This window comes from Lissotriton vulgaris, chromosome 5 (assembly GCF_964263255.1).
Source record: "Lissotriton vulgaris chromosome 5, aLisVul1.2, whole genome shotgun sequence".
Taxonomy (NCBI): Eukaryota; Metazoa; Chordata; class Amphibia; order Caudata; family Salamandridae; genus Lissotriton; species Lissotriton vulgaris.
Window position 1 is genome coordinate 1025349430 of NC_141693.1, and position 15803 is coordinate 1025365232.

A 15803-nucleotide genomic window follows, 5' to 3' on the forward strand; every position below is an offset into this window, starting at 1 on the left:
TTGTTCAAGTTAGTAGTGGTTATTCCTAAGCTTGCAAGGGACTTTCATCACTGGTTTACCTTGGGCAGCAGAATGAATGATAGTGCTTTCCAGTTTCCAGTGGTTTACCTATTCCCTTACGAATGGCTGAATGTTTAGAATTGTGCTGAATATTTTGTTTTAAACTATGGGAGCAGTTCAGAGACACCGTAATGAGCTTCTACCATTGGTTCAGTGATCGTGTGCTCTCATTTGTACAGATGTTAAAATTAGAAAATCGCTCATTGTACTCTGCCTAGAGGCTTAGTGGACTAATGTGCCCACTGTAGGGGCCTGTGTTGTACCTCATGGTCAAAGGTTCAAATATTGGTGGGGCCACTCAGCCTTTCATCCTTCTGAGGTCAATAAAATGAGTACCATTGAATTGGGTACCAATAAACATCTGTTATTCAGCACTAAGATACCTTTCTGGGTGAGCATGCACTTTATAAATACATGTTATGTTTTGGAAGCAAGCGGCTGCCAGAACGTTAATTGAAACAAATGAGCATTAAATCTTAAGCTCACCAAGGTGCTGCTTTAAGTGGCTTTCAGCTCCATTACCAGAGTAGAGAAGGCGATTCTAACAGAGCTATCCTCTCAACCTAATGCAAACTATATCTAGGCTTAGAGCCCACACAGAATCGCTACTCACTTTTTAATCCAACACAAATATTGCCCAGTTGAGAATAAATCATAGCCAGTTAACATCCCTCTCACTACATTGCACAGATCCCCCCTCTCGGTCCCATTTGATTGCCACGATGTCTCATATACTCAGTATCTGTAAAAAGTAGGGCACAAGGAAAAAAGCATATCAAAACTTAAACATAACCACAGTCCAGGCCCTGTGCAATATTCCTTGGGATTCATCGAGCCTAACAGCAAGTGCAGGAGCGTCAGTGCCAGACCAGACAAATGAGATGAGTGTGCACTCCAAGTCACAATGCAGCACCAAGCTGTCCGGCTCTACAGAGCCAATCTGTGGCCTAAATTCATATAGTTCCTGCAGTGCTGACTACCTTTGTGGTACAAGGAGCCTCGTATTGTGAACATTCTTGGGACCTTAACCCCTTGCATGCTGATGACGGCCCCGTCCGTCATGCACTAAGGCGCTCGTGTGCTGATGACGTCTGGGGGCCGTCATAAACCCGCCCACTTGCGATTTTGCCGCACGGCCACATGCAAGGGGTTAATACACAAGTGCCCTGTTGGCACAACAGGTGTTTGCGCCCACTATATGCCCCTCCAGGGCACTTTGAAATTACAGACGGGGCTGCAGATGTTGGTACGGCCCCTTTTGTAATACATCTAGAGCTGGCGCAAATACAGCACCAGCGTTATCATTAGAATGCGTTCCCTCATTTCAATGGGTTTGGCCCCATGCAAATGAGGGAATCACTTTGCCTCTGCACCTGCTCCGTATTACCGATATGGGCACAGAGACAAACGTAGCTTTAGAAGGTGACTGAAACTGCCCCACAATAAGGTGGTGCACTTTCAGTGAACCTTTTAAATGCAGACCTCTAAAAGGATGAAAGGGGGTCCCATGGACCCCACAGACCACTGGCTTTACAAGAGTTGAGGGGGCCTCCTTTTAAAGTACATGGAGGGGGCCCCCTCTGTAATTACTCAGGAGCTCTCAGGCCAGGGTACTGTGCTGAGGGAGCCCCCTTAAAGCTTGGGGCCTCCCGCACTGTCGGGGCTTTGGGAGCCTTGTTGCGCCCGGACATCTTCTTGCAGGCGGGTGCAGTCACTCACTGCACCAAACTGCAAGGGGATCTCTGATCTCTTTTAAAGTGCAGGCAGTTTGCCGCCTGCATAGAGACACACAGAGCAGCTTTTAAACAGCTGCTCCATTTTTCTCTTAAATGTTCTGAATTGGGGGCAGTACGAGTTAGTGGCTGCCCCGAGGGCAGGGCATTCTTCCCGATAGGGTTCACTTCCCATCTTTGCAACCAGCGCACCTGCTTTAAAGTGCGCCCTATCTGTAGTATAGGCACTGGCGCTTAAAATGGACTTTAGTCAAGAAGACCTTCTTGACTATGGCATGTTACAGTAGACTCCCTGCAAGTAAATGGCAAGTCTTTGTACTACTTATGCTTTGTATTGTATTGTAATTGCATTTATAAAGTGCTTACTATTTTGAAGTGGTGTTCTAGCACTAGCCTAGCAGTGGACAAACTGGTTGCCAGGTTTTAGGTCCAAGCAAAAGTACCCAATATAGTCTCCACGCGTGGTCTCCGATTATGGTGTAAAAAAAAAGAAAAACACCATATTCGGAGACCACACGTGGAGACAGTCCGTATCCGCTGAGTACCGCTGGCACTAGATCCGGTGGCTGACACATGCCTGAATCACCTTGACGAAGTTTATTGAAATTCTGGGACTTACAGCCATCATCTTGATAGTTAGAGCCTAGGGCACCCATTTTCTAAGGGCACCAGTGTTTGTTTTGGTTTTCTTGTAAGGCGTTTAACCCAGCTTTCACTGTCACTAAATGTGAGGCAAAAACTCTTAACATCAATCAGTGGTCGTCGTAGCAACTGCATTAAGCAAATCAATGCTGGAAGTGTCATTGGAGTGTGAGAGGGCATGCCTCCCGCTTCACTCCCTCGCCCCCACCCCCCCTCTCTCGGTGACTGCTCTCACAGCGCGCTCTCTAGACAGCCCAACTCCAGCAAGGTGCGGTGGGAGCGGCAGACACTTGGCTGGCTCCGGCCTCCCTGCATCAGGACCCACACAGCATCCGCTCTCCTTTCTAAGTGCTCAGGGTCTGGCAAACTGCAGATGTTGCTCTCTGCCAGACCCCGGCCGCCTCTTTCTCCTCGAGGCTTCCCACGCGCACAAGTCAGGAAGTTTAACAGGCGCTCAGGGTTCTCGCTCGCTCATGTCCCAGGAGGCGTCGTTTGCTCTGTTTTTCGGAGTTTTGGGGTTTGAATGGTGCTCCTCGTCACCCTGCAGACATGCCGACCCACCTGCTCGAGCGCTCCGGACGGGCCGGTGTCTGAAATCTGGAAGGTCTAGCGGGCGGAAGCGGAGGGCACCTCTCTACGCCGCGGGCGGCGCGAGGTCATGACCCCCGTCCACCATGAACGTCGAAGGCCTTGAGGTGATTGCAGTGCTGGTGGTTTTGGTTCTCTTTGTGAAAGTTCTGGAACAGTTTGGGCTCTTCGAACCTGTCGCAGTGGAAGGTAAAGTGAAGCCTCAACTGAGGTGCACAGAATATTGCTGCATTAATTTTGAAAAGTGTGTAGTGGTTTGCTATTGGCACTGCCCCGTATTCGGCCCTAACGTTGCGTCAAACATGACGAGTAGAAATACAGGGGTGCTGCAGTTTCATGGGTACAATGCATTATTTAATATAGTTAGGCTTTTTTACTGTGCCTTCTGGTCACAGCACAAGTGACGTAGCTCGGCGCGCTTCCTATGGGTATTGTACATCATGGCTTAAATATTGTTTCCATAAAATTCGCCAAAGTCGAGCTGATATTAGAAAATCTGTACCCAATGGGACAACATTTTTGGAAAACAATATGTAGGACGATATTGATATCGGACAATATCTCTGCATGCAATGTTCTGTCACACAACCCTTTGTAAATGTACATGTGCCGGGCATCATAATATGCCTACTTTCAGAGTATGTCTTGTAGAATTGGCAAGCAACAGAAACAGCAGCATTTCGTCTTACTTTTTTTATATTAGTTGTGCCAGTGTTATGATTTTTATGCATTCCCATGATGTTGCCATCGATTTTTATCAATCCTTCCATGTTGCAACAATTGCTTTCTGCAAGTTCCATCATCTTAAAAACGTTTCTAGCACTTAAAAAAAAGTTTTGATTAACTTGCATCCTTGTCTGAAAAGTGATTCCCGCTAATGAAGAACCATATCTCTGAAGTTGATCAGTGCCAAGAAGCCTTATTACCGCATTATAGGCAAAAAGGCATATTAGTACTGATGGGCAGACCCATGTTGGCGGCTGATCAATCTTGTAACAGGCTAAGGGGGTCTGTCACTGGTTCATCCACAGCATATGCACAGCATTGCTAACTACTTACTCGGGGCAGTATGATACTAACTAATGGGTCAGTGCTGACTGCTGGTAACTGCTAACAAGGGCAGTGCTGACTGAGAACAGATGTCAGTAGTGGCTATTAACAAGGGCCATTACTAACTGCTAGTAACTGATAACAAGGATTTTACGTACTGCTTACGGCAGTGTTGACAGCTTCTTACGGCTAACATTGGTAGGGTTGACTGCTAAGAGGGGACAAAGCCAGCTGTTCTTGTGGTCCAGCAGGAGTCTGTGTTTAACCTCATGGCCAAAGATTCGAATCCATTGAGAGCCTCTCAGCCTTTCATCCTTCTGAGTTCAATAAGCGATTACCATTGAGCTGGGTAACAAGAGACGGCTGTTATTAATAAGCAAGATGCCCAAGGGGTGCACCTGTGCACTATAGATGCATGCATATAGTGCACATGATAGTGCAGACTGCTAATGCATGCGCTGCCGACTGATTACACCAGGCTGTGATAAGTGGTCGTATGTTAACTCTGCCATTTGTTAATATGCAGCACTGTCCAATGTTAGCAGCAGTGACTGTAAACACAGACTGAGCTGCATTTACCACGAAGTAATGCTGGCTGTTTACACGGGGCAGTGCTGACTTCTAAAAGAGGATAGTGATCACTGATAGCATGGTCCAGTAGTGATGGCTAACACGGGCAGCGCTGACTGTTAACACAGGGCAATGCTGCCCAAGGTGGGCACTCCTTGTTTTTATATCTTGGTGTATTTATGTAGCACTTAGAGCACTTTATAGACAATATGAGCTTACAGCAATGCTGGTCAGTGGAGGGAGCAGACAAATGTGCAACATTGAAAACAGGGAGAGGTACAGTGTAGGCCAGAGGGACTGCTTTGCAGTGACTTCCACTGGATAGTGGCCTCTGGTGAAGCAAGTTTTAGCCCTTTGTTCAGCGCTAACCAATTGTGGTTCAGCTTTAAGTAGTCCAGGATGTTGCTTCCAGATAATTGGTGCTTAGAAGGAAAATACCAGTCTCATCGTATGTATGTATGTATGCACATAGATGGTATATTGTGTGAACAAGAGTACGCTAGTACTCGAAACGCTACATTTTTGAAAGGCACGTGAATAAATACAACTTGCACATACTTCTGCAGTGGGATCTCATCTATATATTCTGGCCTTACTGGGTCCTGTCAATTTGTCTTGCACAATCCAGAGATCACAAACCCTATGTAGGGTGGGCGCTATGGTCCGGATAACATAAATTGACTTGGGGGTGGTTAAGTTTCCCAGCTGTGCTGTAAGCATACTACATATTGGTGTGCTATGCTGCTCCATTCATTTCTATGGGGTTTATTGCATAGGTAAAGCCTGTCTGCCCAGCTGGGAGCCTGCACAGGGTGCTTTAGCTGGAGGACGTGAAGACTGTAATTACAAGAAAAACTCTTGAGGATAATACAAGAAACCTACACCTACCACCTCTCCAAGCAGCCACTGTTGGTATGATTGTAAAGCATTGCAAAGGATTTGGGGAGATTTGCACCAGACTTGAAAAGATCATCTAGGATACGGCCTTAGGCATCTGTCCAGGCTAGGGTGTCGAGTAAGCATTTTAGACACAAGGCAAAGGAGAAAGCCTCATTAAGGCTGGTGGGCTGCCTTTGTTATTCCAACAAATCCTTTATTGATAGTCTGGCACACAATTTAGTAATATAGTCCAGGTGCTAAGAGACCACATCGAGAAATCTGGGCATTATGGGACTTCTTATGTGAGAGAATGTAATTTTGCTCATATTTTGCGAGCATTGTCTTTAGCTTGCTTGAAATAGTTTACTTGGAGTAATTAACTGAAAGTTAAAAATGTTCCTTCTTCAGCAACTAGTCTCAGTTTGAAGCTTTGATAAGTCACATCCATCAATCGCAGCGAAAAAGTGTGTGAGGTAAACACAGGTTTCCTTCCGGCAGGAGAGTAACTTTCCTCACTTAGTAAAGTATTGGAGCCCTATTGAGAATTGCCGAAACTGTCACATTAACTATACATCAGCTCTAGTGAGTAGTTCTTTCCAAGTCTCAAAGATTAGCAGTCTGTCTGCAAGTGGTCATACTGCCACACTTGAAGTATTGCAACTCTGCTGAGAGATCTTGGTACTGTCCTTTTAAAGGTGTGGCTGTCCTGCTGAACAGAGATGTTGCCACATTACATGTATGGCAGTCCTGTTGAGAAGAGTTGGCATTGGCCCTACTGAGAAATGCTGGTAGTTCTCCACTGTGCATATAGGAAGGTTCCTTACAAGTGTTTGTTCTGTCTCATTAACGATGTAGGAGACATCAGAAGTGCTGATACTCTCCTCATCAAGGCACGGAACCCCACAGAGAAGTGCTAGGAGCTTCTCACAATTGTCTGATGGGAAATGTCTCCTGAATCTGGTAGTTCTGCTTGAGAGGGAGACTACTGGCTTATGGAACTCTGTTGCCTGATAGGGGACGACTACCCACCTCACTCGTGTTCGTCAATAAGAAGTGCCACATAAATCAGTACCCGTCCTACATCAGACATCAGGCTTCCTTTTCAGGCGGTGCCGTCCTATCAGATAGCTATCACTCTCTGGCCTCCGTGCTGGATTGGCCACTCATGAAGCTTGCCTCTGCGCTACTCTAGCTACTATGCCTTGTAGTGTCACTCAATGACTGAACTGTGTTGCCCTAGATTTTAGAGTCTCTGCTAATTCCCCCCTGAACCTTCAACCTCCAGTTGAGTGGGATTGTTCTGTTCCTGCCCCCGGCCTGGAGTCATCAAGCACCGGATACCCTCCTCCTGACTTGTTCCAGAGGAATTGCTGCAGACTTAGCTGCTCTTACTGGGCTTGGCGTCACATTTATCTTTGCACTACCATTGGCTGCCCCTCTGGGACTCTCTGGATTAGCCCGCCTTAGCGATTCATCAGTCCTTCTGGCTTTTCGGTGCCGCTATCCACCTTAAACTCAAGCAGCAGCCCTTTCTGAACCTTAAGGGGGATTCCTTGCCTTTTTGTCGCTTGGGGATCTCTTTAAGAGGAGGTCGTTTTTTAAGTGCTTCCTGGCTGAAAAGCTGTCTCAGGTTTCATTTATCTTTTTCGATGCAGCCCTGCGGGTCGATGTCATTTAAAAGGACAGGTTGTTTACACAGAACTCTCATCGCATTATGGAATACATATGTCAGGAATACACCACATTAAATCATACACCCTGTTCCAACGCATGAAGGTGCAATGTTTCTTATTCCTTGTTTAATTTTCTACTATATGTATCCAAGAATGACTCTATAATGACAGCCTTAATACAATTAAGCATAGCACTTAACTTATGAAACGGCAGTGTAGAGATCTTTTTTTGCAGTCCTGACCGTAAAGAAGATCGTTCAGAATAAGTTTGTACATATAAACTAGAATTTTGCTCTATTCACACTTGAACTGTGGTGATCAAATACCCCAATTTTGTTTGGGCTTGTCCTTCAGCCTATCAAAAATGGGGCCTTTGAGCTAAAGCTGAATTGTGCACCTTGTTAGCAGCATTCCGACACGAGCAGGACACTGACGAATAAAATAATGACTGCAGTTGTTGTTTCCAGGGCAATGTTGCTGTAATGTGGAGGGGTTATTGTGTGCCCAAGAAGCAGAGAGCCCTGGTCAGAGTTTGGCGGAGGGCGAACGTTGTGCCTTAAATCATCAGTGCTCCTGCTCACCAGACTCTGGCTGACCCAGTGCAACCCTCTGATCCGGCAGCCTGTCCTCCAAAGGGCATCCATGTCACAGTTGCGGCTCCCCACCCTTTTCAAGGCAGGGTGGCTGTCACTTACTTTCCCTGGTCGTGTTCACCATTAAGAGATGGACAGAGAAAAGGCTGAATGAACCCGCACGCAGGGAGAAAATTCCCCGCATGTGGGGCAATTATTTCTGTTTTGAAGACATATATTTTCTGTTTAGGAGTTTTTATAAATGCAAAAAAAGTTTGCGAAGCAGACAGATCAAACATGGCAGTTGCTCAGCAAACATTCAGTGATGTAAAGGACGCAGCGACAGCAGCAACTTTTTCACAGCTCAGGGATCTATGCTAGGCAGGTGGGGATCTCGAAATATTGAGGAAGAGTTCTCTGGCAGGGTGACACAAGTCAGGCCCTCCACCCACCTAGTAGACCAGTGGACCATCCACTAGGTCTAAATCAGGCGCAGAGCGTTCATGTTGCGAGCCACCAATGTAAAATACTTGTTTGTTTCTGTTGCCACAGGTAATACCATCCTAATGCAGGGGCGGCTGGTGACATTTGACAGTGGTGTGGCGTAAACTAATTTCCGTTCTGTCCCTCCTTACCTCCGTGCTGTCCCTCCTTACCTCTGTGCTGTCCCTCCTTACCTCCTTGCTGTACCTCGTTACCTCCGTGTTGTACCTCCGTGCTGTACCTCCTTACCTCCGTGCTGTACCAACCTGCTGTCCCTCCTTACCTCCCTGCTGTCCCTCCTTACCTCCCTGCTATCCCTCCTTACCTCCCTGCTGTCCCTCCTTACCTCCCTGCTGTCTCTCCTTACCTCCCTGCTGTCTCTCCTTACCTCCGTACTGCAGTCAGGTTCTTGGATTTTTGGGCCCCTGAACAGAAAGGGAATGTGCTATACCCCTTTAATGTGCAGACACTGTGACACATTCAGGGCAGTATGCACCTCAGTAGATAAATTAAAGGAAGTAAGCCAAAGTAGGAGAACACTTTAATAACGGTAACAAAATGAAGCACAGAAAACACTGTATGCAACAGTGCGAGGAATATTGTGAAAATAAAGTTAAACAGTAACAAAAGAACAGGACTAGACCTCACAGCTCAACTGTACATAACTTTGTCACTTAGACCATAACGAAATCTTTAAAACGTTCTGAAACAGGAACTTTCCTCCTAGACAATCTGTAAGCATGCACACTTGCTGAAGCTTAGGTTCAGCTGATCATACCGGAGTGTGAACGAACGGGTCTCCCTGGCCGAGCGGTTCCTTCGGGACTTGACTCCCGACCTCTTAAGGATTCCTGGGTCCGGTCAGGTCAGGTCTTCAAACCCCATAAACAGAGGCCGCAACACGAGGGAGGGAGAGGGCTATAGTATTGACCAGCCTGGCTGGGGGCACCATGACTGCTCGCCCAGTCGCCCTGTGCATCCACGGGGGCTGCGGCCCGCCCCCTGGTCCTCTCTCTAAGGGGAACTGCACAGGGAAAACAATCTGCGCATGCGCGGGCTAGTTTATGCCCTAAAATCCACTTGCGCAGCTGCAGCAGGCCCAGACTCTCACCCCCCCCCCCCCCCCGCACTCTGGAAAGTCGGTGTCTCACATATTCCCGGCCGGCGGGTAGCGCGATTATTTTAATATTTTTATTATTAGTTTAGTGAGGACGCGGTGGGTCCATGGGGCTTAGTGGGGCTACGCCCCTACGCCCCAATGGACGCACCGCGCCTGTTACAACATTTGTCAATGGGGAGAACCTATCTCACTGAGTACTCTTACTGGCTTCCATAAGTACACACAGAATGCCTTAACGATATAACATTTGATTCAACCTTCCAAACAAGACAGGTAGACCCATCCCACTTTTTACTTGTGAAATGTGATACATTTTTATTAGTAATAGAACAACTTACAGTGATGATACCTGTCATGTAAGGGGGGTGTGGCTAACTGCCGAGCATGGCGGACGTGAGCTGAGAGAGCTCCGTGCCAAACCCGACACTTCGTCAAATTATCCTGGCAGAACGGGTACTGCTGAAGAATAAACACCTGCACTATGCGGCGTAACAACTAAGGGACTGGCGGACTGACCACCGAGAGCCTGGACGCAATATTAAAGAGGTATTGGGACGTTACTGCTGCGTGGGGCGCCCCGGGGTGCACCTTGCCCTGCGATCCCCGAAACTTAAAGAGAGGCGCAGCGGAATAGGATGTCGGAGGGGAGGTAAAATGGTGCCCGGAGGACTGTGAAAGTATCGACAACGAGAGGCCGAGGTACTGCGGGAACATAGCAGAGCTTGACAGAGGTCGACTGGCAGCGGAATACTCAGTGGGGCAGTGACACTATTACCGGGACATAGAGGTAGGGTGGTGCACAGGTTTCAATATGCGCCATACTACGCGGCTCGTGCCCTATCCCCATGCAATATTGAGGCCCTGGAGGCGTGTTGACCGTGAGCCATGAATGTGTGCAGCATGGGGCTCAGCCGCTGGATTCATAGCGTACGAATTGGGGGACAACTGCACTGAATTGTGAATACCTAGCTAGTGGTATACACATTGTAAAGACCTGAGAGACACGCAGTAGAATGGCGGAGTGATATGCAAATTGAAGAGGCTGGGCCGCTTGGACTCCTGATGCGTTACGTTTGAGTCACATGAATCTAATGAAGGGAGAGGGTGCGGCTGCCTTTGAACCCTCAGGGGTGGAGCCAGAATTGCGCAGCAAACCAGGTACACACACATTGCATGTGCGGACTGAATACATTGCATAACGCCGTAGGCTGTGGCCGGTTGGTGTTCGGGGACAGTGAGGAGTGACATCAACGGTCCTAAAGGGGATAATAACTACCACAACCGCCCCCCCTTTCCAAGAGGCAAAGTTTGACAGAGCAGTAACGTACTGGAGACCTAACTCCACACCTCTGGGGCGGTGCTGCTGGTGTTCCCGACTGGACTGGGGATCGGGTGTTACAGGTTCCACAAATACAGACTTCACTTGGCATCATGGGGCGCACTAGAGCGAAGCAAACAGACTCACATGCCACTGAGAACACGAACACAGCGATGTTGAGTGGCCAGACACAGGAATCAGAAACGGATGTGATCCCTCCTACAGAGGAGTTACAACCTGCGGATAAATTGGACCTAATATTGAAAGAAATACGGGACTCGCGCATGGCTCAGGAAACACAGTTGGGATCACTCTCCACTAGCTTTAATCTTTTACAGGCGGACCACAAGAAGTTGGCAGAAAAGGTGAAATCCAACAAGCTTGCTTTAGATGACTTAATACCTTAACAAACTGAACAAACCACCCAGCTGGAACAGGTGCGGTGCCAGTTGCGGGGACTCCAGTACAGGGTGGATGATGCGGAAGGGAGGTCCCGCCGAAACAATGTGCGAATTCTGGGAATACCGGAGAAGAGCAAAGGACGCAACCCCACGCAGTTTGTGGAGACCTGGTTGAAGGAGCACGTGGCGAGGGAGGAACTGACAGCTCTTTACAGTGTGGAGAGGGTGCGTAGAGTGCCGCCTAGGCCTCCCCTTCCGGGAGCGCCCCCTCGGCCCATGATAGCACGTATTCTGAATTACAAGGATCGAAACACAATACTGCGGGCTGCACGAGAGAATGCGCCTATCCGCTTTGACAATAAAACAATCTCATTGTATCCAGATTTTACGCTAACGGTACAGAAGGCAAGGGGGGCCACGTTCCAAGAAGTTAAAAAGACACTGAGAGCGCACAATTTGAAGTATGCCTTACTCTTTCCAGCTAGATTGAAAGTGATTCATGGCCAAAAATCTATTTTCTTCGAGAACCCAGAGGAAGTGGCAGACTGGCTGGAGATCACTTTCACCCCCCCGCTTCACAGGCCTCCTTTCCACGGAGTGGCTCTGTGCGCTCCCCGCTGCAGCGCAAATCTACAGCACATATGGAGGCTGCCAAAAGCCGGGGGGTGGACCCCGGGTCGGCCCCTTCTGCGGAACAGATCACGAATAATTGTATTCCTATAATGTACTGTCTAGTAGGTTGTTTTGCTGATGATGTCGTAAGTTACCCTGTTCTCTATGTCATTACTTATGTGGGAGGGGGTTTGTGCTAGAGCGATGCAGTTAAGGTAACTGGGCAAGGTATATGGCCAATACTAACACAGTGGTTGCCTTCCCCCCCTTGGCGACTGCATTATGACACTGTTTTATTAGAGTTCAGGTTGAACTACTAGTTATGGTTTGGTCCTCTGCTGTTAATAGGGGGAACCTAGTATTGGGGTGTTTTGTTGTTGTTGTAGACTCAGCTTTAGCTACTATGAAGCTTCTCCAAATCAGCAACCGCTTTGGGCATGGGAGACCACCTTGCACAAGACCTGACGGCACGCTCTGGTAGCTATAAGTACAACTCCTGGAATGTTCGGGGACTTGGCTCAGTCCATAAAAGACATAGACTGCTAGCCCAACTGAATAGACGGAAAGTGAATGTGGCATTCCTCCAGGAGACTAATCTAAATCACAGTGCAGCAGTGAAGTTAAACAAGGAGTGGAGAGGGCAATTGTTCTTCACATCATATTCGGCCATGGCTCGTGGGGCCGTGATATGGATTAGAAATGGTACGCCTTTTAAGCTAATAGAACAAAAGATTGATAAAGGTGGCAGATATGTTCTAATACACGGGGTGCTTGACGGGGAACACATTGTGCTGGGAAGTATTTATACTCCAAACACAGAGCAAGACAAGTTCCTAGAGGTTTTAAATACACTATTGATAGGTTGAGTGGACTACCCATGGGTGATAGGGGGTGATTTTAATGCAGTACTGGATATAGAGCTAGACAGGTCACACCAGCCATTACATAGCACGTCCAGTAGAAAACTAGCGGATGCACTGAAAAGCTTGGCATTTGGATGGGGGATTGTAGATGCATGGAGGGCAACACAATTGAAGGATAGGGAATATTCCTTTAATTCCCCGACCCACAAATTACATACTCGAATCAACAGAATATTTTGCACTTCTTTGTTGCTGGACACAGTTAGTGACTCTATCCACTTGGGGACAACATTATCGGATCATAATCCGGTGGAGACTATGCTGTAATGGGGCAAAATACCTACCCTAGTGCCGACATGGAAACTACAACCACAGTTACTGGAATACTCAGTCTTTAGAACGACGCTATCCACAGCCATAGACAATTACTTTACAGAAAATGCGTATACAGCTTCCTCCAGACAGATAGAGTGGGACGCATTTAAGACTGTAATGCGAGGAGTGACAATCAGTACAAGAGCAGGGGCGAGACATACTATTATTGCTCAGCTTACTGACATAGAAAATAACTTAGGGAGACTAGAGCAGATGGCAACATTGGACGATGCACATCAGGTACAGCTGCAAGAAGCTCACATTAAACAAGCAGAACTATTGGAAGATCTAATATGCACAGAAGCAACACACTGTGGCTGACAGGGCGGGCCCGCTACTGGCCAGAATTATTAAAGACGCTCCGCCTGTAGTTCCTATTTTAGAAATTAAGAATGTAACGGGTGATATGGTATATACGCAACTAGACATAAATGAGACCTTTAGGGTATATTATGAAAATCTGTATACACAACCGGATGTCATCGAGGACACAAAACTCGATGCATTCTTTGACGGTCTGCAGCTCCCACAACTGCTGCAAGCACACAAAGAGGAACTGGGGCACCCAGTGACCAGTATGGAAATCCAAAGTGCAATTAAGAGCTCACCCCGTAATAAGTCACCCAGTAGTGATGGACTGCCCATTGAATTTTATGCAACATTCGCTGACCTGTTGGTACCCCATTTTCAGCGATTATATCAGACATCATTAGAAGCTGGCTCCGTTCCCCACACTACACTTCAGGCGACTATGGTCTCCTTGCTAAAGCCAGGTCGGGATAGCACTGAGATGGCAGGGTATAGGCCCCTCTCATTATTGAATGTAGATTATAAGATTCTGAGTAAGATACTGGCTAATAGGCTCTGTCAGTACATACCACAGTTGATACACAGTGATCAGTGCGGGTTCGTCCCAGGTAGGAGCACAGCTCTTAACATTAGGAGACTACATCAAATAATGGCTGATACCCTCAAGCGAACTGATGCAGTGGGATGTATTTCATTAGACCTACGCCAGGCTTTTGATTCCCTGCACTGGGAGTATATGTTCTATGCCCTGTCCAAATTTGACATACCAGAAGAATACATAAAATGGGTGAGGTTGTTGTATATGAATCCCACGGCGCAGGCGCAAACAGGAAGGCATATTTCGCAATAATATAAGGTCGCACGTGAAACTAGACAGGGCTGCCCACTGTCGCCCCTACTGTTTATTCTAGATTTAGAACCTCTGCTACAGAAATTGCGCACTATTGCGGGTCATAGGGGGATAGTGTTAGGTCCCCACACACACATTGTAGCTACATATGCAGATTACTTAATATTATATTTCAGGAACTTAGATAATGACTATGAACCCGTACCCTCTGCATTTGCCACATTTCAAACACTTTCTGGGCTATCAATTAATGAGAATAAATCCTATATTTATTTTTTTGCGGATGCGTCGCGCACTGGTTCGCTGGACTATGGGAACTGATCATTCCAGATCGCACCTGGCACTTTCAGATATCTGGGAATAAATATATATAGAGATACAACGGACCTTCTAGATGGTAACCTAAATCGTACTATTACTTCACTTAGGTCCCAAATAAAGTTCTGGATCACACTGCCTATATCGGTGGCAATTGCCAAAATGGTGGTGCTCCCTAGATTATTGTACTTTTTCACTAATCTACCCATTATAGTGCCGTCCAAGATATTCAAATTGCTATCCTCTCTCTTGATTGAGTTGGTATGATGCAAGGGCAGAAGGCGTATAGGGATTGTAAACTTGCAATTAGCTACTAAACAAGGAGGGTTAGGGGTCCCTGACCTGAAAGCCTACTGCTACGCAAGTCAGTTACAGTGGCTGGCGTACTGGTTGGCGGGGCAGAATGTGCAGGAAATAAACATGACACAATTAGATTGGCAAAGGGTTGAGATACATACACTGACGTTGCCCAACAGCAAGATTCCACCAACGGCGCCACATCTACTGAAAATTGCATTGTTGTATTGGAGAAACTCCCTAAGGTACACCAAGACAGTGACTTCATACGCCCCAACTATACCTCTTCTGGGGATCCACACACAGACAGGCAGGGTTACTAATAGGAGAATGCTATATGGGAAGATGTAGGAGTGACCACAGTAGGCGATTTCTTCCAAGAGGGTACCCTGATGGCTCACAATGTGTTCATTCGAGAACACGGAGCGCCCGACACACTGTTTATTATACACACAAGTATTTTTCACGGCGTACGTACTAAATGGGCCCCTGGGGGTGTGGAACCAGCTACGCACGCAATAGTCACAATGCAACATTTGATGGGAAACGGTCGACACCTAACGAAATGGCGGTACAAAGGCATCCGTACAGTAGCAGCAGTATCTCTCCATCCCCTTCGTGCCAAATGGGATGTGGTTATAGGTAGAATGCTCAGCGACAAGGAATGGGGTGCGATGTTAGAATACCCTAGAAAGGTATCGAGAAAACTGAAATTTAAATTTATACAACTCCTGCTCCTGCATCGAGCCTACCTGACACCATGTAAGCTGAGTGCAATGTCAAGGCGCATCGGATGTGTGCCCAGGATGTCAATTACTGGCAGCGGATCTGCTACACATGTTGTGAAATTGCCCACGACTGTGACACTACTGGGTAACAGTATGTGAAATTTTAACAAATATAGCTCCAGTGAGAAATAATGACGGTCTGGAATACTGTTTGCTGGGGCTGGGTCCCAAAGGGAAGAAAGGTGGCCCAGTCACTAAATTTAATAATTTGGCACTCATACTGGCCAAACGTAACATTACAATGAAATGGAAAACTGCTAGTCCACCGTCACTGAAGGATTGGTATGATGAGCTAATGCGAT

General features: G+C 47.2%; 1 protein-coding gene across 1 annotated transcript in view; it reads left to right on the forward strand.

Annotated features, from left to right (window-relative positions):
- Positions 1-2759: 2759 nt before the first annotated feature.
- Positions 2760-15803, forward strand: part of KCNIP2 (potassium voltage-gated channel interacting protein 2) — a 285947-nt gene continuing 272903 nt past the window's right edge. Inside the window, exon 1 of the mRNA XM_086922655.1 lies at positions 2760-3212. Coding sequence (XP_086778781.1) covers positions 3110-3212 — 103 coding nt within the window. The 5' untranslated portion in view covers positions 2760-3109. The remainder of the gene's footprint in view (positions 3213-15803) is intronic.